The 22916-nt window shown below is 53.3% G+C and overlaps 2 protein-coding genes across 12 annotated transcripts in view; one reads left to right on the top strand and one right to left on the bottom strand.

The window, feature by feature from the left end:
- Positions 1 to 3555, top strand: part of DYNC2I2 (dynein 2 intermediate chain 2) — an 88885-nt gene extending 85330 nt beyond the window's left edge. For all 5 annotated transcript variants that reach the window (XM_058524210.1, XM_058524211.1, XM_058524207.1 and 2 more), the window contains 7 exons: positions 32 to 141; positions 669 to 826; positions 1361 to 1470; positions 1907 to 2074; positions 2313 to 2545; positions 2833 to 2990; positions 3247 to 3555. In XM_058524210.1, the coding sequence (XP_058380193.1) occupies positions 32 to 141; positions 669 to 826; positions 1361 to 1470; positions 1907 to 2074; positions 2313 to 2545; positions 2833 to 2990; positions 3247 to 3485 (1176 nt within the window). In that variant the 3' untranslated portion in view covers positions 3486 to 3555. The remainder of the gene's footprint in view (positions 1 to 31; positions 142 to 668; positions 827 to 1360; positions 1471 to 1906; positions 2075 to 2312; positions 2546 to 2832; positions 2991 to 3246) is intronic.
- Positions 3556 to 3615: 60 nt separating this feature from the next.
- The window catches only part of SPTAN1 (spectrin alpha, non-erythrocytic 1), a 62466-nt gene continuing 43165 nt past the window's right edge, over positions 3616 to 22916 (bottom strand). For 5 of the 7 annotated variants that reach the window (XM_058524191.1, XM_058524192.1, XM_058524194.1 and 2 more), the window contains 20 exons: positions 21915 to 22046; positions 21519 to 21656; positions 20398 to 20502; positions 17870 to 18078; positions 16594 to 16714; positions 16246 to 16367; positions 15731 to 15863; positions 13684 to 13782; positions 11864 to 12023; positions 11172 to 11248; positions 10305 to 10514; positions 9612 to 9908; positions 9072 to 9184; positions 8620 to 8637; positions 5732 to 5786; positions 5082 to 5278; positions 4862 to 4915; positions 4628 to 4774; positions 4393 to 4540; positions 3616 to 4100 (listed from right to left, as the gene is read on the bottom strand). In XM_058524191.1, coding sequence (XP_058380174.1) covers positions 3975 to 4100; positions 4393 to 4540; positions 4628 to 4774; positions 4862 to 4915; positions 5082 to 5278; positions 5732 to 5786; positions 8620 to 8637; positions 9072 to 9184; positions 9612 to 9908; positions 10305 to 10514; positions 11172 to 11248; positions 11864 to 12023; positions 13684 to 13782; positions 15731 to 15863; positions 16246 to 16367; positions 16594 to 16714; positions 17870 to 18078; positions 20398 to 20502; positions 21519 to 21656; positions 21915 to 22046 — 2661 coding nt within the window. In that variant the 3' untranslated portion in view covers positions 3616 to 3974. Of the gene's footprint in view, positions 4101 to 4392; positions 4541 to 4627; positions 4775 to 4861; positions 4916 to 5081; positions 5279 to 5731; positions 5787 to 8619; positions 8638 to 9071; positions 9185 to 9611; positions 9909 to 10304; positions 10515 to 11171; positions 11249 to 11863; positions 12024 to 13683; positions 13783 to 15730; positions 15864 to 16245; positions 16368 to 16593; positions 16715 to 17865; positions 18079 to 20397; positions 20503 to 21518; positions 21657 to 21914; positions 22047 to 22916 lie in introns of all 7 variants that reach the window. The other 2 variants (XM_058524193.1, XM_058524197.1) reach the window with 2 other exon arrangements.

The following is a 22916-nucleotide window of genomic DNA, read 5'->3' as shown; positions in this document are numbered from 1 at the left end:
CTCAGGGTTGGGGATGGCCTGTCTCTTGCAGGTGACCTGCCTGCACACCCTGGGCTACCCCCCAGCCCAAGGGCAGGGTCTGCACGTGACCAGCCTCTCCTGGAACACCACTGGCTCCGTGGTGGCCTGTGCCTATGGCCGGTGAGTGGCAGCAGGTGTGGGTGTGGGGCAATGGAAGGCCCTTGGATGCTCATCTGCGCCTCTGTCTCCCCATCTGTGCAGTGAAGGGTTGACCCAGAGCTTGGTCATTCTGGGAGTCTTTCTTCTCAAGGCCTCCTGGGTGGGGTTGGTAATGGGTTGGCAGGAAAAGAGCCGGGGAGGGAAGGGCTTAGAGTCCAGGAATTGTGCCCATCGGCCATCAGCCTTCTCACCTTCTCCATGAGCTTTCTCTCATGTGCTGGGCTTCCCCTGCCCTGCCATTGCATGGACCCATCCTTGGTTCCTGGGGACCCTTTTCCAGAGAAAGTCATGCCCTCAGGGTGCCAAGGAGGAGCCAGTGGCACTTCGATACCCAGCACAGTGTCTGGGTGTGATGGGGACATGGGCTCATCTGTTTGGGGGTAGTTGGGGGAGAGGTGGGTCGGGTGATAGGAGCGAGGTGGGGATGCGGCCAGTTGGGATGAAGCCCGGCCTAGGGGCAGGGCCAGCTCAGGCACGTCCCTGTGCAGGCTGGATGACGGAGACTGGAGCACGCTGAAGTCCTTCGTGTGCGCCTGGAACCTGGACCGGCGAGGCCTGAACCCCCGGCAGCCATCGGTGGTGGTGGAGGTGCCCAGCGCCGTCATGTGCCTGGCCTTCCACCCCACGCAGCCGTCCCACATTGCAGGTGAGCTGCCCAGCCTGCAGAGGGCGCCAAAGGGAGCTCTCCACTGGGCCCTCAGCCCCTGGGCGTGGCCAGCGCAGGACTCCTGGGAGGCAGAGACCACAGGCAGCCTTGACCCCTGGGCTCAGGTGAGGATGCTGAGTGGGCCCAGCCAGGCGTGAGCTCAGAGGAAGAGGAGGCGGGTCCTCAGCTGAGTCTTGAGGGGGCGTGGGCCCAGCGGCGGTGCGGCCTGGCTGGGACAAGAGGCAGGATGGAGCAGGCTCCCTCGGGAGCTGTCGGTGGTGACAGCAGCCGTGCGTGTTGGAGAGAATGGCAGGGCGTGGGCGGTGGGGAGCAGTCTGGCAGCGGGAGAAGCTTCCTGGGGTGGGCACAGCAGGTGGAGTGTGAGGCCTGGGGACCAGGACTTTTCCTCCTCCAGGACGGTGTTCAGGGAAGTGGCTCCGCGTCCCTGCTCGGTGGGCAGGTGGGGTGGGTGCTTGGCCGGAAGCCGGGCTGCTGGCTGTGGGTCAGCTCTGCTCGAGCCGCTTGGTCCCACAGGTGGGCTGTACAGTGGTGAGGTGCTGGTGTGGGACGTGAGCCGGCCCGAGGACCCGCTGCTCTGGCGCACGGGCCTCACGGACGACACACACACAGACCCCGTGTACCAGGTCAGCGCCGCGGGCTGCCCGGGGGTGGGGAGGCACCTGCCCCACTCGGAGCTGGCCTGGCTGTCGTGTGCCTGCCCCTTGAGGCACAGCTGTGGAAGGTCACAGGGAGCTGGCAGTTGGACAGCTGCCCCCGGCATTCTTGGCACTCCCCGGGCGTGAGTCACCCCCAGGGCCGGTCCCAGCCGCCTACCCTGGAGCTGCAGCTCGGGGCTCCTAGCTGTCCTGGCTTTCTGCTGGGACCAGGGGAGGGATCCCTCCTGCCCCCTGGTGGGTGAGGCGGCTCCCAGGCTTCCCCCAGAATTCTCCCTGTTTTTTTCCCCTGGAAGAGAAGGGGAGGGTGGGGCTGGAACGTGCCATCTTGTCCTGCGGGAGGCAGGGAGTAGGCCGGGGGTGGGCATCGCTTTCTCCACCTTGCCCCGGCACCCTGTTGTCCCAGGTGGTCTGGCTCCCCGAGCCCCGGCACAGCCACCGCTTCCAGGTGCTGAGCGTGGCCACAGATGGGAAGGTGCTGCTCTGGCAGGGGGTCGGGGCGGGCCAGCTGCAGCTCACCGAGGGCTTCGCCCTGGTCGTGCAGCAGCTCCCCCGGAACACCAAGCTAAGGAAGGTAGGTGGGGGCCAGGCCAAGGCTGCTGCCCCTGGGGACGGGCCCGAGGCAGCCCCAGCCTGTGGGACTTCCTGGGCCAGTGAGCCTTGGGGCGGGCGGGGTGGGAGCCAGTGCTGCCAGCCCAGCATGACTTGCTGCCTGACCTCCTCGGGCCACGGCGTCCACTTGCATGCCTGGGCTCCTTTGGGACACCATGACTGGTTCCCTCGGCTCTGCCCTGTCGTTCATTTCTCCACAGCCTCCCCGGGGGGAGACGGAGGTGGGCACCACGGCAGTGGCTTTCTCCAGCTTTGACCCCAGCCTTTTTGTTCTGGGCACGGAAGGCGGCTTCCCACTCAAGTGCTCCCTGGCAGCGGAAGAGGCCGCCCTCACGCGGATGCCTAGCTCTGTGCCCCTGCGGGCCCCGGCACAGTTCACCTTCTCTCCCCATGGTGGCCCCGTCTACTCCGTGAGCTGTTCCCCCTTCCACAGGTAGGGGAGACCCTGGCCTGGGCCTCTGGCACAAGGAGGGACCCACCAAGCCATGCCATAGAACTGCAGTCTGTCCTGAGCCTGGGTCTTCCCACCGGAGCCCTGGTATCCAGAGCTCTGGTGGTTGGCTTTGGGGAACTGGCCCCTCTCCCCCAAGGACCCCAGGTTTGGGGGCTGGGGGTGCTTTTCAAGAGCCTGACAGCCCAGGAGCCCGGCAGGAAGGCCCTAGCTCCCCAGGCACCCAGCACTCATCCCTTGCCTGGCTCTCTGCCCCACGTCCTGTCCAGGAACCTCTTCCTGAGCGCAGGGACCGACGGCCACGTCCACCTGTACTCCATGCTGCAGGCGCAGCCGCTGACCTCCCTGCGGCTGTCCCACAAGTACCTGTTTGCTGTGCGCTGGTCCCCAGTGCGCCCTTTGGTGTTTGCGGCTGCTTCTGGGGAAGGTAGGAAATGGGACAGCAGGCTTGGATCCGCGTAAGTGACGGGGGCCCAGTCTGTACCTGGAATTCTGGGGCAAGACTGCACGTGGGGTGAGGATGACTCTCCTCACTTGGGAGGAGAGAGAACAAAGAGGGCAACAGCCTTATTCTGTGCTGAGGCCTCGACTCGCGAGTTTCTCTTCCCAGGTGCAGGGGACTCTGAAGAAGCTCAGGGGCCGCTGCTCTGGGCCTCTCTTACCCCACAAATCTCTTTCTGAAGGTGATGTGCAACTGTTTGATCTCCAGAAAAGCTCCCAGAAACCCACAGTTTCCATCAAGCAAACCCAGGATGGCAGCCCTGTCTATTGTCTTGAATTTAATCGCCAGCAGACTCAGCTCTTGGCTGCTGGCGACGCCCAGGGCACAGTGAAGGTGTGGCAGCTAAGCACCGAGTTCACTGAACAAGGGCCTGGGGAGACAGAGGACTTGGAGCAGCTGGCGGCGGAGGTGGCCACCTGAGGACAGTGGAGGAACAGCAGGGTCATGGCGGGGAGTGCCCCTAAATACAGAGGCAGGGGGCGAGGCTCCATCAGTGCTGAGCCGTGTATTTCTGATGGAAACTGAATGAAGACAAGACAGGCTTTTTGGGGATAGTCAAGTCGTTTATTTGTCTTCTACGTGAAAACAGAAAATGGTGGTGGTAGGGGGGAAGTAGAGAACAAGAGGGGAACTAGCCAGCTGCTTAGATTTTTCTGAAGTCGGAATGGGGCAGCTGGCTTCAAGACAGGAATCTGGGTCCCCACAGCAACATGGCGATTGCAACTGGACCAGAAGCGGTTTATTGAAGCACCATTTTCTACTGTCTTTTCTCAAGCTAAGCAGGTTTAAGGTTACATTGGAAAGTAACACTGTCTGGAATATGTTTCTTAAGAGCACAGAGATGGGCTGACATGCAGCAGGCGACGGCAGGGCAAGCAGTGGTGGGCCAGCTAACCTAGGAGCGGTGGGTCAGTTCACGAAGAGCGAGCGGGTGAACTCGACGTAGTCGAAAGCGGTGGGGAGTTCGCGGCCCTTGCTGTCCACGTAGGGCTTCATGTGGGAGACACAGTAGTCGGCTTGTTCCCGAGTCAGGTTCTGGAAGGGAGACGCACCTGTCACACACTGGCGCAGGGGTGGCTGGGCAGACTTCAAAGATGTTAATGCCCATGCTTGGAAGGATCTACACTCAGAGTCCGTAGCCAGTTCCATGAGCTGACACGGGACTGTGACCTGGACTCAACTTCATTTGTTAATAAAATGCCTGCAGCCAGCAGAGTAAGGTTCAAAGTGGGGTCTGCTACTCGGACCCAGGGGCAGCCTTGGGCTTTGCTTTTTAAAGGGAACCTCAACCCCCCTCCCCAGGGCAGGGGCAGCAGAGCCCCCAGACCTGGTACAGCTCTTCCTTGGTCACATAAGGTTTTCCCTCGGAGCTCAGGGCCCGGAAGGCGCTCTCGATCTCCTCGCTGGACTTGACGTTCTCAGTCTCACGGCTGATCATGAAAGCCATGTATTCTTGCAGGGAGACGTGGCCGTCCCTGGGGAGGAGCAAGTGCAGTGAGCGGGGAGGTGCAGCAGGAGCCGCAGGCAGACAGATGGCTTCCACCACCTTCCCTGAAGCTCACCTGTTGGGATCCACGGTGTCCAGGATCGCCTCGAACTCAGGGTCGGGTTCCCCTTCCTCCACCATGGGCAGGTCATAGCCCAGGGAGCGCAGGCAGGACTTGAACTCCTGGTGGTTCAGCCGGCCAGACTTGTCCTTGTCGAAGTGTCTGCAGCACAAAGCCAAGAGCTGCTGAGCACACAGGCCCTGCTGCTGAGCCTGTCCCCCAGCCAGGGAGGGTGCGGGGTGTACTCACTTGAACATCATGCTGAATTCTTTGAGGGCCTCCTCGGTCACCCCTGTAGTGTTCCTGGAAGAATATACAAGATTGAGGATTGGGCCCGCCACCCCACAGCAGGTGACACGTTCTGTTCTATCCCAGTACACTGACTGCTGGACCCTGGGGTGACCTGCGGTCAGTGGGGGGCTGAGACCCTCACTGCCGCCAGTACCCGCCCAGAGCCCAGGGCAGGTACCTGGCCTGGATCTGCTGCTCCAGGTTGTGCTGCATGCGCATGCCCAGCTGGTCGAGCTGGTCCCACTGCTGGGCCAAGCCCACGGTGCTGTGCTCTGTGTACTTGTTGTCCAGGATCAGGGCTTCCTCCATGGCGGCCCCCAGGTCCTCGATCTTCTTGAGCTGGCTTCTCATGGCTCGTATCTCCTGGTGCTTGCGCTGCAGGGGTGGGGGAGCAAAGATGCATGGGACCGGGGCTCTTGCCTCGGTCACTACGCCCAAGAGCCTGCTCAACGGCCCCCCTGTCTCGGCCCTCCCAGCCTGGCCTGAGACCTGCAGGGCTGTCCGGAAGGGAAAGGGGGATGGGGTGAGGTGGAAGAAATCCCACTGCCTCGGTGGAGGGAAAGACTTCAATGTGAGCATCACACACTAGGGAGTCAACCCACCAGGGAAACAGTATAAACTGAGGACAGAAGGAGCCTCTCCCTTCTCAAGTGGGGTTCTAGGGAGCAGCTGTCAAAGACTTTTTAAATGATGGGGTCCTGGCTGCTTCAAGCCAAGGGGAAAGGGCTACCCAACCAGCCCACCTCATGCCTGACTTTAAACCAGGAGGCCTGCTGGGGAGGTCGGGTGCAGGGTCTTAGCTAGGCCAGAAGCCCTAGGGGCACTTACTTTGGTAGCTTCAAGCTGAGATTCGAGGGTTCCGGATTCTTCCACCATGCAGGACCTAAACACAGAAGCACAGTGAGGCAAGGGGCCTGATCGCAGCTTGAACTCAACTATCCTCAGATAAAGCAGTGCCTGCAGTCTTAAATCCCTTTCTTCTTCTTTTTTTTTTTTTTGTGAGGAAGATCAGCCCTGAGCTAACATCCGTGCTAATCCTCCTCTTTTTGCTGAGGAAGACCGGCTCTGAGCTAATATCTATTGCCAATCCTCCTTTTTGTTTTTTCCCCCAAAGCCCCAGTAGATAGTTGTATGTCATAGCTGCACATCCTTCTAGTTGCTGTATGTGGGACACGGTCTCAGCATGGCCGGAGAAGCGGTGCGTGGGTGCGTGCCCAGGATCCGAACCCGGGCCACCAGCAGCGGAGCGTGTGCACTTAACTGCTAAGCCACGGGGCCGGCCCTTAAAATCCCTTTCATTAAGGAAACAAAACCTGTCTGCCTGCTATTGGCTCTCTTTTCCTAAGCAGCCCCGGGAGCCAGGGAGGGCAGGTAATATTTCTCCTGTTTCAGAGACAGGAAGCTGCTGCCTGATGTGGGGTGCCACCTGCTCGAGGCCAACTGCCAGCACCAAGCACCCCCCAGCCTGCTCCCTGCTCCCAGGCCAGGACCCTTTCTCATGTGGCTCCTCAGGCCCAGCCAGACCGTGACATGGTACCTGACCAGAGCCCGGCCCTCGAGGGGTACCTCAGGAACCGATTTTAAGTTCCCCTATGGGAACAGAGGGGCTGCAGGCCTGACTGACAACACCCCCCTCTGTAGCCGCAGGGGAGGAAGATGCCCTGTACAACTCTGCCAGCCAACAGGCGGGAGACCTTCGGGAGGAGGGGAGGCAGGCACCCCCCAGAAATCCCTGGAGTCTCCTGCAGTTTCCTGAGGAGGGGAGCCACATTCCAGGGTGAGTGACAGCAATGGGGGGAGATGCAGTCAGATGACCCCTCAAGCAAGGAAACAACTGGGGTGCTAAGGGAGCATGACCAGATTTGGGTTTTGAAAGTGGTTCTAATTCTGCCCAGAGGGAGGTGGCTGTGACTAAGCCCAGATCCAGGTTCTGTGATCTAGAGACACAGTCAGCATCAGAGGCTCCTTCCAGGGCCAAGTTCCGAAGAGCAGGTGGGCTCTGGGGAGCCTCCATCTTCCCACCATAACAGTGCAAGGTCACGGAAGACTACCAGTGAACGAAGATGACAAACAAGTTGGGGTTACGTGCAGGGACGAGTCACACTGTGTGGGTGTCCTTGGTGGGATTTTAGGCAAGCCTCCCCTGTACCCACATTTGCCCCAACCTGCCCTTTTAACACCCAGCAAGCCAGGGTTAGCTCCGAAATCTCCCCAAGCTCAAAGTGCTCTAGCAAGGCAAGGCACTGGGCTCCTCCTACCCCCGCGGATCACTCACAGTCACACCACATCCCCCAGGGAAAAGCACACCCCCGGGACCTGGGGGCAGGAGGCTGGGTGCCGGTGCAGTGGGAGGAGGACAAACCCCTCCTTCCCCAGCGGCTGAGGGTGGTGGGTTAGAAAGCGGAGCCACCTGGGAAAGTCAAGAGTGCACTGGTAAAACTGCAGTGAGGGAAGAAGAGAAATAAGAGGAAAAAACCTTCCAGACAGATCATCCCCAACTTCATACTGACAGACACGAATGACCCGCCGGTAGGCTATGCTAGTCAAAGAAGAGAAACCAATGAATACACCAGAGGAAGGGGAGGCGAGAGCACATGACACACACACGCCACAGGCCCGAGCTGGCGGTGCGCAGGCAGGGCAACCTGGCGCCCAGGCAGGGACCTGGCGGAGGCGGAGCTGATGGCCGGCCTGGGAGGAAGAGAGGGCTGGGGTGCAGCCACACGGTTAGGGGAGCATGGCACCTCACGGAGACAAGACCGAGACCAGCAGACACAGCCACGGGGGCCAGGGATAGGAGGGGCGGACGCCAGGGGGCTTCTGAGCTAGAAACTGTGAGCCCTAGATCCTGTCCCACCTCGCCTCGCCTTCAGCACGTGTGGTTGTAAGTGTGGGTGTGTTTCTCCTGTTGCCACCTTTAAACGCCCCATTTACCTGTCTGCGGAGCCTCAGCGTGCTAACCTAAGCCACTGTGGTCCCACCAACCCCGGCCTTGAGAGTGGGCCTGGGAGAGAAAGCAAAGGTGCCTGACCAGGCAGAGGCCGAGGCCCAGGCCTGGAGGAGAGGCTCCTCCTGGGACTGGGCAGGACGGCCCTGCTCCTCTCGGGGCTTCTCCCAAGCCCTGTCTCTCCATCACTCAGAAACCCTGAGCTCTTCTGCTTTCTGTTAGGGCAAATGATACTGTCCCCCTCCCCGGGGAAAGCTGGGAGACAGCCTCAGCCCTCAGTGGGGGCTCTGGGGGAAGCGTCAGTGCACAGCTGGGCACTTACTGCATCAGCCTGAGCCCCCTAAACACTGTCATCCCGCTTCATGCCCACGACCTCCTAGGGGCTAAACGCGCTCCCTCTGCACACATGGGGAAAAGAGGCAGAGTCCAGGACAGTCCCATGGCCGAACCAGCACGGGGATCCTCAGCTCTGGCCTTCTGGCTTGTCACATGCCCTACCCCAGAGAACCCTTGGAGTCTGAACAGGAAGGTGGGAGTGGCTCCCCTCCCTCGACTGCAGGCTGTCAGGACAGTGGGCTGTGGGGCAAGGCACACATTCCTTGCAAGGTGACAGGGCTAGGGTGGGGCAGGGGAAGTGCAGCCCCCTGGGCAGGAAGGCCCATCCTGGGATCCTCTGCAAGCCAGGCTACAGGGGGACAGAGGGCAGAGGGACAAGCACACAAAACACCACCACGTCACAAGCCCGGAGAAATAAGAAGACAATATTAACCCATCGAGGAGATACGTTCTGCGGAGATGGGATCCACGCAGCCGCAAGACAAGGTGGCGTCCGGACAGCAGCAGTCGGGAGGTGGGGACAGAGGGGGACACAAGAAAGAGAAACAAAACCAAGAACATCAGTACCCACACTGCACTCAACCCTGTACCGTCTGTCACCGAGTCGCTGCTCGGGGCTGACCACGGGCCATAGTCCCACCCAATCCAGGACATCTACCAACTTGATCTTTGGGGAAAGGACCTTCAAGAACACCGCTCTGACTCTGCCCGCCCCTCTGGCTCCAGCCAGACCAGGCCATGCTCCTAGCCCATCTTCCTTCCTCATTCCCAGCATGCCTTCTGGTTTCATGCAAATCTCCCTGCAGCCTGGAGCTGGAGGCCTGGGCATTCAGCCTCCGGGACCAGAGCGCTCCCCGGGCCTGAGCACAGAGGGCAGGCCAGCACCTGGTCTCCTGGATCCACTGGTGGAAGGCGTTGGCGTGCTGGGCAAACTCCTGGCGCAGCTTGTCATTCTCCTCCTGCCGGCGCTGCTCCTTCTGCAGCTCCAGCTCCCTTTCCTAAGGACCAAAGGGCGGCAGAGACGACGTCATCCCTGGCCCCTCCTTCAGGACAGGCTCAGGAGACGGGTCTACCCTCGAGAACTGACCAGCTGGACTTAGATGTTGAGAGGAGGAGGAAGCAGTTTTCTGAAGCTGGACACAAGAAACAATCACCTTCGGGGTTAGGGAGGACTGGATGTTAACCTCAACCCGAAGGTGAGACGGGAGGCGTGTGGGAACATTCAGCAAGCTCAGAGCACTCGGTGCTCTGGCTGCTCACAACCCCCTCCAGACGTGGCGGGAAGTGACAGATAACCCAGCGGTGGGCTGCTAGACTGACAGACGCGTGACTTCCGATACCGGAAACCGTGCTCCCTCCTCCCCTGGTCTCGTCCCTCTTCAGCTGCCAGCTGGCAGGAGCGGAGGGAGCAGCGGGCAAAGGCACCTTGATGATCTTCTGCAGGTTCCTCCAAGTCTCCTCCAGAGCCTCCATGGTGAACCACGTGTAGGGGTTGGAGGCCACACGGAAGCTTTTGATCTGGCGGTCGAGCTCGGCCAGCTGGTTGAAGTCGGCCTGGGCTGAGCTGAGGGAGGAGCGGAAGGCGTCGTGGGCCTCACGCAAAGCTTTGATTTCCTCCAGGGAGTTGCAGCGCACCGGGTCTGTTAAATCCTCCTCGGCATTTTCAAACCAGCTGTTGAAGGCAGAAGCCTTTTTGGCAAAGGTCAGGAAGAGGTCCTCCACCTGAAAGTAGAGAGACCAGGCTGGGACAGTCGCAAGGGCTGGACGTGCCATCCCTGTGCAGGAGGGCGGGTGGTGGGGTGCTGGAGCAGGAAAAGCAGGTGTAGTCCCCAGGGCGTCAGGGTCGAGACAGCACACGGCTTGCTGGGTGCCTTTCTCCCACTTCCACTCCTGAGAGCCCTCAATGTCTCTTCCCTTGCTGCCCTTTTCTCTGGGTATCTGCAAATTCAGTCTGTTTTGGGCGCCTGACTGGCAGCTTTGTGAAGGCACGGGTCCCACCTGCCTCGGTTTAAGTTGGCTCCACACCCATGTGCAGAGGAGACGGCAGAGCATGGCAAAGGGAAGCTGGATTTGCCTTCCTGTGTGCTGGACTGAGCTCTGCCGGGGGCCCACCCTTACCTTGCGGAAGTGACTCTGAGCCTCCAGCAGCTTCTTCTTCCGCGTGGCCGAGTTGGCCAGAAGCTGGCTCCATCTTTTCATGAGGGAGGCGTGCCGGGCCTCGATGGCCTTTGACTGGATGTGCTTGGCGGCCAGCAGCTGATCTTTGAGGGCAGTGATGTTGGCAATGCCCTCCTGCTGGAAGGCCTGCAGGCCAGCATCAAAGGTTTCCTGCAACAAGGAGCATTACCATTAGATAGGCCAATCTGCAGTGACTGCGACGAGACTAGACTCACTCCTTCTGCACGTCTCAGCCAGACTGTCAGCCTGCAGACCCCACCTTCCTACACTTGGTCACACCTGCCCACCTGTCTGCATCTCCATCAGACGGCAGATGACTGCAGCAGCTTCCCAGGCTCACGCTGTTAGCCTCGGGCCCTTCCACCCAGCACTCCAGGCACACCGATGTAGTGGGGCTCCCTGAATACGCCCAACTCTCCCCACTACCGCTCTAGAACGAACGCCCTGCCTCTCCACCTGACCCCTTCCAGTTTATCCTTCATGATCGAGCTTAGACCTCATCTGCTCTGGGGAGACTTTCCCCATCAGCCCTCGCCTGCTGGACACTGAGTCGGACTCCTCTTGGGTGTAAGTCCCCAGCACGCGCTGCTGCGTTCAGTCCTGTGAGCACCTATCAGGCTGCAGCACAGGTGCCTAGTCTAGAAGCTCCTGAGGACCACGACTGTATCTTGTTCACTGCTGAATCCCTAGGGTCTAAGGTAAAATAGTCAGATGTCCTGATGAAAGACTCTGACCATCATTCATCTACCAGGAAAGACTGTTGGAGTAGATTTCAATCAATGAATCAACAAAGAGGCTACAACTGACCTGTTTGGTAAGAAGAGTTTGGACAGAAGATAGATCTCGGCCATAATCATCTGTCTTCAAGCTGTTCTCCTTTTCACCTAGAAAACCAAGCATGGAAATATACCATTCCTTCTTGGTGCAGTGACATGAGTTAAAAAGAAAAAAAAGAAAACCGAGGCACACTATTATTGCGTTTAGGTTTAAATTCCGATATTACTAACAGCAGTCTCTGAACCCACAGGAGCTGGTTCCCCACTGCACCCCAGGCCCCCGTTCTCCATCTGTGCCATGAAGAGATGTGGTTCAGCTGCTACTCATGTGACAGCAACTACTAAAGTCATGTGGGTCCTGAGATCAGAGTCTAGCTCCTCCTCGCCCAACAGCTGGACTGCACCCTGGACCTGTGTCGCCTAGGGACAGTGCTGATGCAGCTGGTGGCCGCTGGTGCCCGTTTTGTTTGTGGTGTGACGTTTGCCACTTCTTTCAGCATCTAAGGGCTTTTGTTAACCCCCACATTGGCCCAGCGCTGGCACTGCCGAGGCCCTGGCTCTCTGGCCTGCTCTGGTGGTGGGTTCTGATATGCCCGCATTTGATTGGTTTCTTCTCTGCAGCAGAAAACCAACTGCATAGGAAGTAGACGAGCCGTGGCTCCAGAGCAATCTTCCCGGCCTGGGAGGAAAAGAAAGTTGGGGACTCGCCGGGACAGTGCTTACCAATCCAGGACTCCACCACATCAGCTTTCCAGTTGAACTGAAGGAAGGCCGAGTTCTCGTCAAGCTTTGCTTTCCTCTGGGAGGCAGCTTTCTCCAGGTCTGACACTTTCCCGTTCAAGCACTTCATCTTTGAAGAGATGTTCTCCTCATGGTGATTGTTCTAGGCCATGGAGAGAAGGCACACTCTGGTCAGCCTCACCTGCTGCAGTTACCTGCCCTGCACCCTCCCTGCCTGGGAAGGCTCTCAATTTCTGTCAGATGGGCCATGGATGCCCCTGTCCACTGCCAGGCGGAGGAACAGTGGGTAAGGCTTTTCTAAGATCAACATGGAGTAAGAGCCTTAACAAATGAATACTCTTGTCTTAAAAAGATGAATCATGGCAATTCCACATATAGAAATTAATACTAAACAAATAATGAGTAATGTGCTGAAATGTTAAGTTACAATGATGTATTCATTAGCATTATTTTGACAGCAAAAAATTGGAAAAAGCCTAAATAATTATCATTTATATAAAATACTATACATCCAAAGAAGGGCTACTATACATATGCAATAAAAATAATGGTAGAAAAATGTTTGACATGTGGATATTGAAAATTATTAAGCCCCAAACACTTTGATTCAGTCTTGGTTAAAACCATATTTGAAAACATACACAAGTCAGCATAAAATTTAAAGAGAAACTCCGGGAAGAAACAAAGATTGCTGCTGAGAATAAAGCCCTGGGATCTTTGTCAGAAGGCTGAAGAATATTCACAAACTGGCCATCTCACAGGTTTCAAGAAGAGAGAGCATCACCCAGGCGTGGGTGTGCGCGGGGTCGGTCCCACACAGCCTCACCGACGTCTGTACGTCGTCTGTACAGAAAGTGGGTTCACGTGAGCTTATTTGTCCATAAGGGCAAGGAAACAAAGCTCTCCAGCAAACACGGATTTTAACTATTGTCACCTCCTATGGCTCAAATCTTTAGCCTCAAGGCCATGATTACCGGTGCAAATTCTGTGATGGAAAGTCTTATTTACTCATTATATGTTTGCGACAGGAAATCATAGTTGTCAGAAGGTGTCTTGTGGTCTTGAATGTTTGTCACTGCACCTAAGTGACTGGTGGTGACTAGCGTGTGACCGACAGTGGACCCATACGTCTAGTCTGGAACTTCAGTGTGAGTGCCTTGACTTCACTGCTGGTGAGAAAGCACCGAAACTTATTTTTCGCTTTCATCTGAGAGGGCTGTTTGAATGAAATTCAATGTGATTCTGACAGATTCATTTCTCAAACATCCTGTCTACCAGCCAGGGTTTATAGAGCTGTGTCACCCAACGGAACAGGTCTCTGGTTTATGTAGTGGGCAGCTCTACGTGTGGACAGTGTCTGGAAGGTCAGGCATGAGGCTCTGACCAGTGGTGGTCTGTGCTGGCTTTATGGGTGACTCCCATGACTGCGGACTTGTAGGTTTACTGCCCCTAGTTTCCTTTGGGAAATAAGCTTTACTACTTGGGAAATAAACTGAGAGAGGAGTCACGGGGGAGTGCCAGCGTCACAGAAGGACCAGCAGGGATGCTTCTCTGCTCAACTAAGGCAGAAAAAATAAGTGCTGCAGAGCAACTTTACTAACTGGCTTTAAAAAGGGGGAAAATACTCAACTGATCACGTAACCTTCCTCTTCTTTACGAAACAGATGAATGAACTGCTATTGCTCTCCGTGCAAACCTCTGTTGGGTGACTATCCTGGGCGTGAGCTCTGTGGGACAGCCGCGGTATGGCACGCGGCATCCCGGAGCAGGAGAGGAGCGTCTGCCCCACCCCCCACGCTCACCTTCTTAACAAGGTCCTGTCCGTTAGTGCAGACGTCGTTCACGCGGTCCTTGTGCACAGTGAAGTCTGTCTCAAAAGCTTCGTGTTTCTTCAGTAAGCCCTGGAGTGGATGCAGCAAGGGCAGCTACTGAGAGCCCGGCATGTGCCACTGTGCCAGGTACAGGGGACAGAGGGTGAGAGAACTGGAAGGTCCCTACCCTCACACGCATCACAGTCCAGCCGGGGACTAAGACAGCAGACAGGTACAGAAACAAATAGGTAATCATACAGCCAGTAAAACCAGGATGCTGTGAGAGTAACCGGTGGTAGGGTAAGTTTGAGAAGTACAGTCAGGGGAGGCCTTTCTGAGGGGTTCAGATCTTGGTTAGCAATCTGTAGTGTCCCACTTCTCCTCTGGAAGACCACAGGATGAACACAAAGCAAGCTTAAGATAAACACCTAGAGAACAACCTGAGCTCATCTCAGGGACCTTCCAAGTCTTGTCTTCTCCTCAGCACAGCTGATGCACCAGAGATGATGCCCTTTGTGCTTGCTTCCAGGGAACTCACTTGCTCCATCTACATTCTTCTAAACCACTCTCACCAGCTAAAAGGGATTCCCACTGTGAGGAACACGGCTCAGGGGCTACCCTGACTCTTGGAATGCAAACTCCGCTTCCACCGCTGGTGGCATGGATTCAGGAACATTCGACCATAGCGTGTAGCTCCTGCTATCAAGAGGGGAGTCTAGGGCTGGCCCCGTGGCTTAGCGGTTAAGTGCGTGCGCTCCGCTATTGGCGGCCCGGGTTCGGATCCCGGGCGCGCACCGACGTACTGCTTCTCCGGCCATGCTGAGGCCACGTCCCACGTGCAGCAACTAGAAGGATGTGCAGCTATGACATACAACTATCTACTGGGGCTTTGGGGGAAAAATAAATAAATAAATAAAATTATAAAAAAAAAAAAAAGAGGGGAGTCTATTCGTCCACCCTAGGACCCTGGGCTGCCTTGTGACTGCTCTGAGCAACAGAAGGCAGTGAGGACGACACTGTGTGACATCCAAGACTAGGCCTTACAACCCCTCGAAGCTTCTGCCTTTGCCTCTCTGAAGGCTGCCTGAGGAGGCTGGTCGAGCCTGCTGGAGGATGAAAGGTCGGGTGGAGGGGACCTGAGACGTCTCAGCTGCCAGCACACGCGTGACGCCCCCCTCTCAGAGCAGCGGTGTGAGGGGTCCCAAGTGAAGGCAACAGAGACAATGCCTGTCAGTTCACAGAATCGTGGGAAATAAGAAACTGCTGTTGTCCTGAGGGTTGTTACACAGCAACAGTCAACCAATGTATTTAGGGAGTATGTTATGAGTTGAATTGTGTCCCCCAAAAAGGCACAATGAAGTCCTAACGCCCTGCTCCTATGAATGTGGAAATAAGGTTTCTGCAGATGTAATCAAGTTAAGATGAGGTCATTAGGGAGGGCCCTAATCCAGTATGATTTGGGTCCTATGACAGGAGGGAAATTTGGACACAGAAACACCCAAAGAGAATGCCATGGGAAGACACAGACACAGAGGGGGACAGCCATGTAAAAACAGACCCAGAGAATAGAGTTATGTTGCCACGAGCCAAGGAATGCCTGGGGCTACCAGAAACTGAAAAGACAAGGAAGGATTCTCCCCTAGAAGTTTCAGAGAGCAAGGCCATGTCTACACCTTGACTTCAGACTGTTAGCCTCCGGAAGTCTAAGAAAATAAATTTCTGTTGTTTTAAGCCACCAGTTTGTAGTACTTTGTCACGGCAGCCAGAGGAAACTAACAGAGTACTAGTAACCTGTGGGAATGATGCTGCTTGACTGACAATAGGGCTCCATGAACTGGGCTGACAAACTCATGCCCATTCTGTCTACAGAGGGCAATGTCTCCAGCCTGAGATCTTGAGGTCTCAAGTAAACCCACCAGATCCTGACTGAGCCCCTGCATGCTCTCGGTAAGAGCACACTCAGGGAACAAACCAGGAAATGGGGACCGGCAGGCAGTTGCTAAGAGGGACAGCAGGGGGCGCCTTCCGTCTCTCCTACCTGGATGGCAGCCAGAGTGTCTCCGTAGTCTTCACTGGCCACCAGGGTCATTTTCTCATTGATCCAGGCTTCTTCCTCTTCCACGTTGGCGACAAACTGCTGATATTCCAAGGACTCTTCTAGCCGCTGGCCTCTAATTACAGGAGACAGGAAAAAAAAATCAGCCAAAATCTCCTCCAGCTTTGATTCTGATAGTTAACAAATGCTTAAAAATACTCATGACGAGGGTGGGATGTAAACGGTTCAATCAAGCCTTCTGCGTAATACAAAGTAGAGAACGTGTTCCAAAGTGAAATTCCAGAACCAGGTATTGGTCCCAATCCATGTAAGGGGACCGGCTCAGCGTGGGCCCGTCAGAGGTGGCTCCACAGGAAGCCGTTGTGGCACCTGCACACCCAAGGCAAGTGTCCAGGGGGTGGCAGGAGGGCCCGGAAGCTCTGAGCCTGAGCTCAGGGTGCAGGCTTTCCCCACTGCACCCAAAAGCAGGACACGTGCTCCTTCCTCTGACCGCTTACCGAGCTGCTGCCAGCTGCTTCAGCTCTCTCCAGTGCTCCACGAACTGCGCCAGACGCTGCTGAATCTCCTCCTTCCCAATAGTGTTATCATCAGACAGCTTCTTTCCAGTGTCCAGGACACCCTGACAGGCAAGAACGATTCGATGAACAGCTATCACCTGCTTCTAGATGCTTCTAGGAAAAGGCCTCGAAATCAGACTCAGAACTTCTCCCTCCCCGTTTGGGATGAGGGGTCATAAACACTGGAGAGACCTCAGTGAAATGAACAAAAGCAAAGGATCTCTTTGTATGTCACCTGGGCCCCATTCCATCTCTGCTGCCCTCTCAGCCAGAAGGGGCCCTCCTCACCTGGATCGCGGGCTCGTGTGCAGCCAGTTCTGCCTCCAGCCGTTTGTGCTTCTTCCTCAGGTTCTGAACGCCTGTCAGGTCTCGGCCATAGTCCTCAGAGCTCACCAGCAGCTTTTTCTCCCTGGACCACATAAGCAAGGAGTCAGTCTCTGTACCTCCACGTTTTCAACTGGGGATGTCTGGACACAAGAGCTGTAAAATTTACAGCCCCCATGCTGTCTTCCACCTACATCTACCAGTCTCTCCGGGAACATGCTTGTCAGTCTTCAGGAAAGCAAAAGCCTCTATTTCCCGAATGAACAGCGTCCATGTATGTCTCCCGAAGCACCTACTATGTCTGACTCTGCAGAGGGCTGGGGTGCACTGCAGAACAAGGAGGTGCCACTGGTGTGTCTCCCTCTCAACCCTTCTTTATCAAGTACATATTTCCATGTACTATAAAGATACTGATTTAAATAGTTTTTTAAACGAAGTGAGGAATGAAGAGAGGATTTTTTTTCTTTAAAAATGGTCTGTTTAAGCACATGATTTCACTCATATGTGGAAGATAAACCAACACATGGTCAGACAGAACTGTTTGGTGGTTAGCAGGGGCTAGGGGGGTGGGGGGTGGGCACAAGGGGTGGAGGGATGCACTCATATGGTGACTGATAAACAATAATGTACCACAAAAATTTCACAATTAAAAAAAAGACAAAAAAAAAAACCTTGAAACTGAACTTTAACGGTGGTTACATTCAGTGTCAATAAAATAAATTTATTTCAATTGGAAATAAAGAAAAAATGGTCTGTTTACATGTTACATCTACTGGAAAAGGTAGACTGAAATTTTGGAGGGCGGGGTGATTAATAAAACAACTCTCTGTCCTGTAAGAAGCAATGTTCCCCAGGAGATCAGAGTGTCTTTTCCAGATATGAACTCACTAATTTTCCTGTGATCCAAAGGCAGCGTCTAGATAAGGGCTAGTGTAACCATCATGCATCTTGGAGGCCAGGGCTGATCATTATCTCTGCACACCTAGACCTCAGAAGAAACGGAGGCGTCCCCCGGTGAGTGCGTGGCAGAGCTGGGACCCAGCCCAGCACGCTGCTGAGCCCACACCCTTTTTGTCACACCTTCCTGTCTCACAAACACAGTCCAGGAGAGACTGAAACCTCATGGCCAGGCGACCTCTACCTCCTGATCTCACTCAGCCCCAAGGTTGCTAATGCCTGCTGTTCAAGGCTCAAGGGGTGTCCTAGAGGACCCAGAACACGAAGTCCCAGGAGCACATACTTGATCCAGGACTCCTCGTCATCCATGTCCCGGAAGAACTGGTGCAGGCGATGGGACTCATTCAGCTTGGCTCGCCGGGAGGCCGCCATGCTCTTGATCTTCTGGAAACGACCATTGATGGTGTCCCGCTTGTCCTTCACTTGGGAGGTGTCAAAGGCACTGCTGGTCATCAGGCTGTCTGCCTGGCTGTTCAGGTCCTTCAGGCGATCCTGGGGCAGGGGACACAACGGGAGGGGTCAGAAATCTGGGTCTCCCGTGAATATCTGCTTGAAAATAAGAACCCAGGAAATCCTCATTGACAGGGTCGTTTAATATTTATTGGTGTGGAGTGTTGATATTCTCAAAGTGTGGTTCTATGAGGTCAAAACTATTTTCGTAACAACACAAAGACATCATCTGCCTTTTTTTACCGTGTGGACATTTGCACTGGTGGTCCAAAAGCAATGGGGGGGATGCTGATGTCTTAGCTCAAGGCAGTGGTACTTGTACCAGCAGAAATCCGATTCTTCACTGCCATGCACTTGCAGTAAAACATGCTGTTTCACTTGAGGATACTCTTAAAAAAGCAGCAAAAGCTGATAATTTTATTACATATTCTTCATTAAGTACATGTCATTTTAGTATCCTGTGTGATAAAACGGGAACTACACACAAGACACTTCTGCTGCATACTCAAGTTCAGTGACTGTCTTGAGGAAAAGCACAGGTTGTGAGCTGAGCCAGCCACTCTTCACAGACCACTGCTTTCACTTGAAAGAACCACCAACAGACAACGATGGTCATGCAGAATTCGGTATCTGGCAAATATTTCGTCAAGAAAAAAGTGAACCTGTCACTTCAAGGAAAACTGGGTTTGCTGCTAAAGATAAAATTTGAATTTTCATGAGAAAACTAGAATTTTGGATAATCTGCATCCACCTCTACAAGCTTGACAGCTTTCCAATACGTAAAGATTATTCTGTTGTGATGTTAACGAAATGTGATGATACAATGAAATGAGGCAACACTTAGGAGAGCTATATAACTCAGTGAACCAGTATTTTCCAAATGATTTTGTTTCATCACACATGGGTAAAAGATCCATTCAGTCTAAACGGACCAGTGTATTTTAATATAAAACAGTATGAAAAACTGAGTGATACGGTTTCAGTGTCCACTTTGCAACTAACCTTTAAGAAATGACCATTTACTGAGATTGGTGTAGTATCCAATATTCAGTATTAATTATCCAAATTAAAATACAACTTCCTTCTGTAATTACCTGTGAGGCTGCATTTTCATTATGTACAACACACCACAACAAATCAAATTCAGAAGCAGCTATGAGAATCCAGCTATCTTCTATTAAGCTGGACATTAAAGAAATTTTCAAAAATATAACCAATGCCACTCTTCTAGCTATATTTTTGTTTTTGGAAAAATATAGTTATTATTCATAATAAAATGTTACTTATGTTAATTCGAATGGGATTATTATTTTAAATGAATTAATAAATTTTTTCTCAGTTTTAATTTTTTTATTTTGAAATAATTATAGATTCATAAGAAGTTGCAAAAATAGTAGAGGTTCTGTGTACCCTTCACCCAGCTTCTCCCAACTGTAGCATCTTTCACAGCACAATATCAAAACCGGAAACTGAGGCTGGCACAGTCAACCCATAGACCTTTATTCAGAGTTCACCAGTTTTATACACATTCATTTCTGTGTCTCTGTGAGCGTTATGTATGTAGTTCTGTGCAATTATCATATGTGTAAATGAAATCAGATAGTATGTAACCCTTTGAGATTTTTTTTTTTTTGGTGAGGAAGATCAGCCCTGAGCTAATATCCATGCCAATCCTCCTCTTTTTGCTGAGGAAGACTGGCCCTGAGCTAACATCCGTGCCTATCTTCCTCCACTTTATGTGGGACACCGCCACAGCATGGCCTGACAAGTGGTGCATCGGTGTGCGCCCAGGATCCGAACCCGGCCTGCCAACAGCAGAGCGCACGCACTTAACTAACTGCTATGCCACAGGGCCGGCCCTGAGATTGACTGATTGATTGATTGATTGATTTACTTACTTACTTACAGATTTTATTTATTTTTTTCCCCCAAAGCCCCAGTAGATAGTTGTATGTCTTAGCTGCACATCCTTTTAGTTGCTGTATGTGGGACGCGGCCTCACCATGGCTGGAGAAGCGGTGTGTCGGTGCGCACCCGGGATCCAAACCCGGGCTGCCAGCAGCGGAGTGCGCGCACTTAACCGCTAAGCCACGGGCCTGGCCCTGAGATTGTTTTTTTTTTAAACATAACTTTTAAAATTTATTTATTTTTTAATAATGGTGAATATTGATAGATAGAACCCATAGAACAAACTCTCTTAGCGGCCCTCAATAATCGTTCAGAGTACGTTCTCAAACCACAATGTCTGAGAACTTGGCTGTAAGTGATAGCCATCACTCTCCCTCTCCACATGCGCCGGTTCTCCTAGGAGTCCCGCACAGCTGTGTCCCAGACACTGGCCTGGCCGTCCCCTCCGCTCACCTCATGGGCAGATATATCTGCCTCCAGCAGTTGATGTTTTTTTAGCAAGTTATTCACAGAAGCCAGGTCTTTGCCGTAGTCCTCAGATGCCAGAAGGGCCTCCACCTGGCAATGAAGCACAGAAGGAAAGGCTACTGGTGGTGCACATTTAGTGTTCTGGGAAATCCCGGATGCCCGCCTCTTATTCCAGGGCTCTGGAGAGCCACAGACTTCTCAATCACAAGTTCCTGTCATTATGCCTGCTCAGCTTGTATCAGCCTGCACGACCTACGACTCGCTCCCTATTAGTCAAATGGAGACTCAAGAGCCTATGAATTTAAATACTACAGCTAAAGGCAGGGTCACTGAGCCTTCACCGTGGTACACTGGCAAAATGCACAGCAATCCACTTCAAGAAATATCCCCAGGGAAACAATCAGCAGCATGGGCAAAGATTAATACACAAAGATGTTCACTGCAGCAAAATGTACACCTCCAAAACGCTGGGACACCTGAATGTCCAACAACATGGGAATAGTTCAATGATGGTACAACTCTATGATAGACTCACGCACGCATTCAAACGTTTAGGAAGAATTTTTAGTGACGTGGGACAACACTCCCAATACACACTAATGAAAGATTACATTGTAAGCTCAACTATATATAAAAATATAGCTATACAAATATTCATGGAAACATATAGACTAGATATAGAGAGAGTAGTGGTCTCTAAAAATTTCTATTTCTTCATACTTTCTGTACTCTCCAAATGTTCTACAGAGAACGTGTTACTAACTCTGGCTTCCTGACTCTCTGCTATTTGGTTTCTCTCTGGGCACAGACTCACTGGAGCTGCCTGTCACACAGACCTCACGATCTCTTCCTGTCTGCACTCCCTACGGAGATGAGTGATCTATCGTCCAGGTCCCACCAAAAATAAGCTCTCTCTTCTCTAAGCCTTCATTCCTCTGCTTATGAATCCCTAACGGCACACTACTCCCATTTGATAACGAAGATCTCTGCTAAAAGGGGCAGCAGGAAAGCCCTGCTTTTTCACGGTTTTGGGCTTCTTAACTGACATATTACCCCAGTGACTAGAAATCCTCTAATGGTGGCAAGGGAAAACCACTCAGCGTTACCTCGGAGAGCCAGAAGTCGAAGTCCTTGATTCCAGTGTTGAAGTTCTGCTGCTTGTTGGCTTCTTTCAGTTTCTGGCTCTTCTCAGCCGACTTCTGCACCAGGAACTGCCACTGGTCAGCCAAGGCAGCCAGCCGGGCCTGGGGAAGAGAAGGGAGCCATTAGAGATGGTGAAATCCATGCAGAAGCCCCTCTCCTAAGGCCGATGTGACACATTCTGAGAGAGGAGACTGGACAACATTCACAGGAGCCATTCTCACTGTATTCCCCATCTGTAATGCAGCCAACAGTCTTCTCATCTATTTATTTCAAAGTCATCATCAGGTTGACAGTAACAGGCTAACAGTCAAATCCAACCCCTCTTCTTGGGCCAGGAGGAGAGGGCTGCTGGATCATACCTTGACAGCATCCTCGCTGCCAGCACAGGCCCCACGCTCAATGAGGGAGTTGCCCATGTCAATGACCCCGCGGATCCGGTCAGCATTGGCATGCAGCTCTGCTTCGAAGGCCTGGTGCTTCTGATGTTTGCTCTAAAAATACCAAAAACAACCTTTCAAAACCAGGTCCTGCTAGGTTACATCCTTTCAGGAGGAAGGGATTCTCAGAAGGAAGGGAGTGGGAGCAAACTTAAAGAACTGGGGGCAAGTGTCAACATTTTTTACAGAAGGCAATCACAGAATTTGTGTGAATATTTTAGGGGTCAGTCTGTTGCAGAGTTCAGCAGAAGGTCTGGGCCAGGAGAAAGGAAATGTACCAGCCCAGGAGTACGGGAATTGAGTCAATTCTTAAATCAGCTGGATACCTGGGAGTGAAGTCCTACACAGACACTTTCTAACATTTTGCAGAAGATGGCAATGGCCAGTTGTAGTTTTGAATCTACCTGTATATGAATTTCCACCTAAGTTTTTCTCCTTAGTGGACAGAAGCTCTAACAAGCACATACATATGGATCTCTTTATCTAAGGCAGCAATCACTCTGAAGCAATGTATTTGATGGTTAGGCAGACCCTCTGTTGACAAAGAAGTCTACAGCTGCTGCAGACCTTGGCTTTGCTGGCTTCTCAGGTGGTAGCTGCCCTTAATCAAAACTCTTGGATACTGTCAAAATCCAGGCTTGACTACGGGTAGGAATTTCTTTTTGCTAGGAAAAGAGAGGGCTGGGGGAGTGATGGGCTCCTGATGCAGGGGCCTGATAGGCTTTTTAGAAATCCACAAAGAAACAGAAGGTGCGAGAACACCACAAGAGACAAGCGAGGACGCAGCTGTGGCACAACTCTGGGTGAGAAATGCAGGGTCTCAGGGGAGAGTGTTATTTGGGGAAAGAGAACTAAAAGAAAAAACGCAGTATAGTTGGGGAAGGATTCTGCATCAAATGTTTCATTTCAGGGGCAGCAACTGTC

Source organism: Diceros bicornis, chromosome 28 (genome assembly GCF_020826845.1).
Source record: "Diceros bicornis minor isolate mBicDic1 chromosome 28, mDicBic1.mat.cur, whole genome shotgun sequence".
In the NCBI taxonomy this organism is placed as follows: Eukaryota; Metazoa; Chordata; class Mammalia; order Perissodactyla; family Rhinocerotidae; genus Diceros; species Diceros bicornis.
This window is presented reverse-complemented; position numbering and strand designations above follow the sequence as displayed.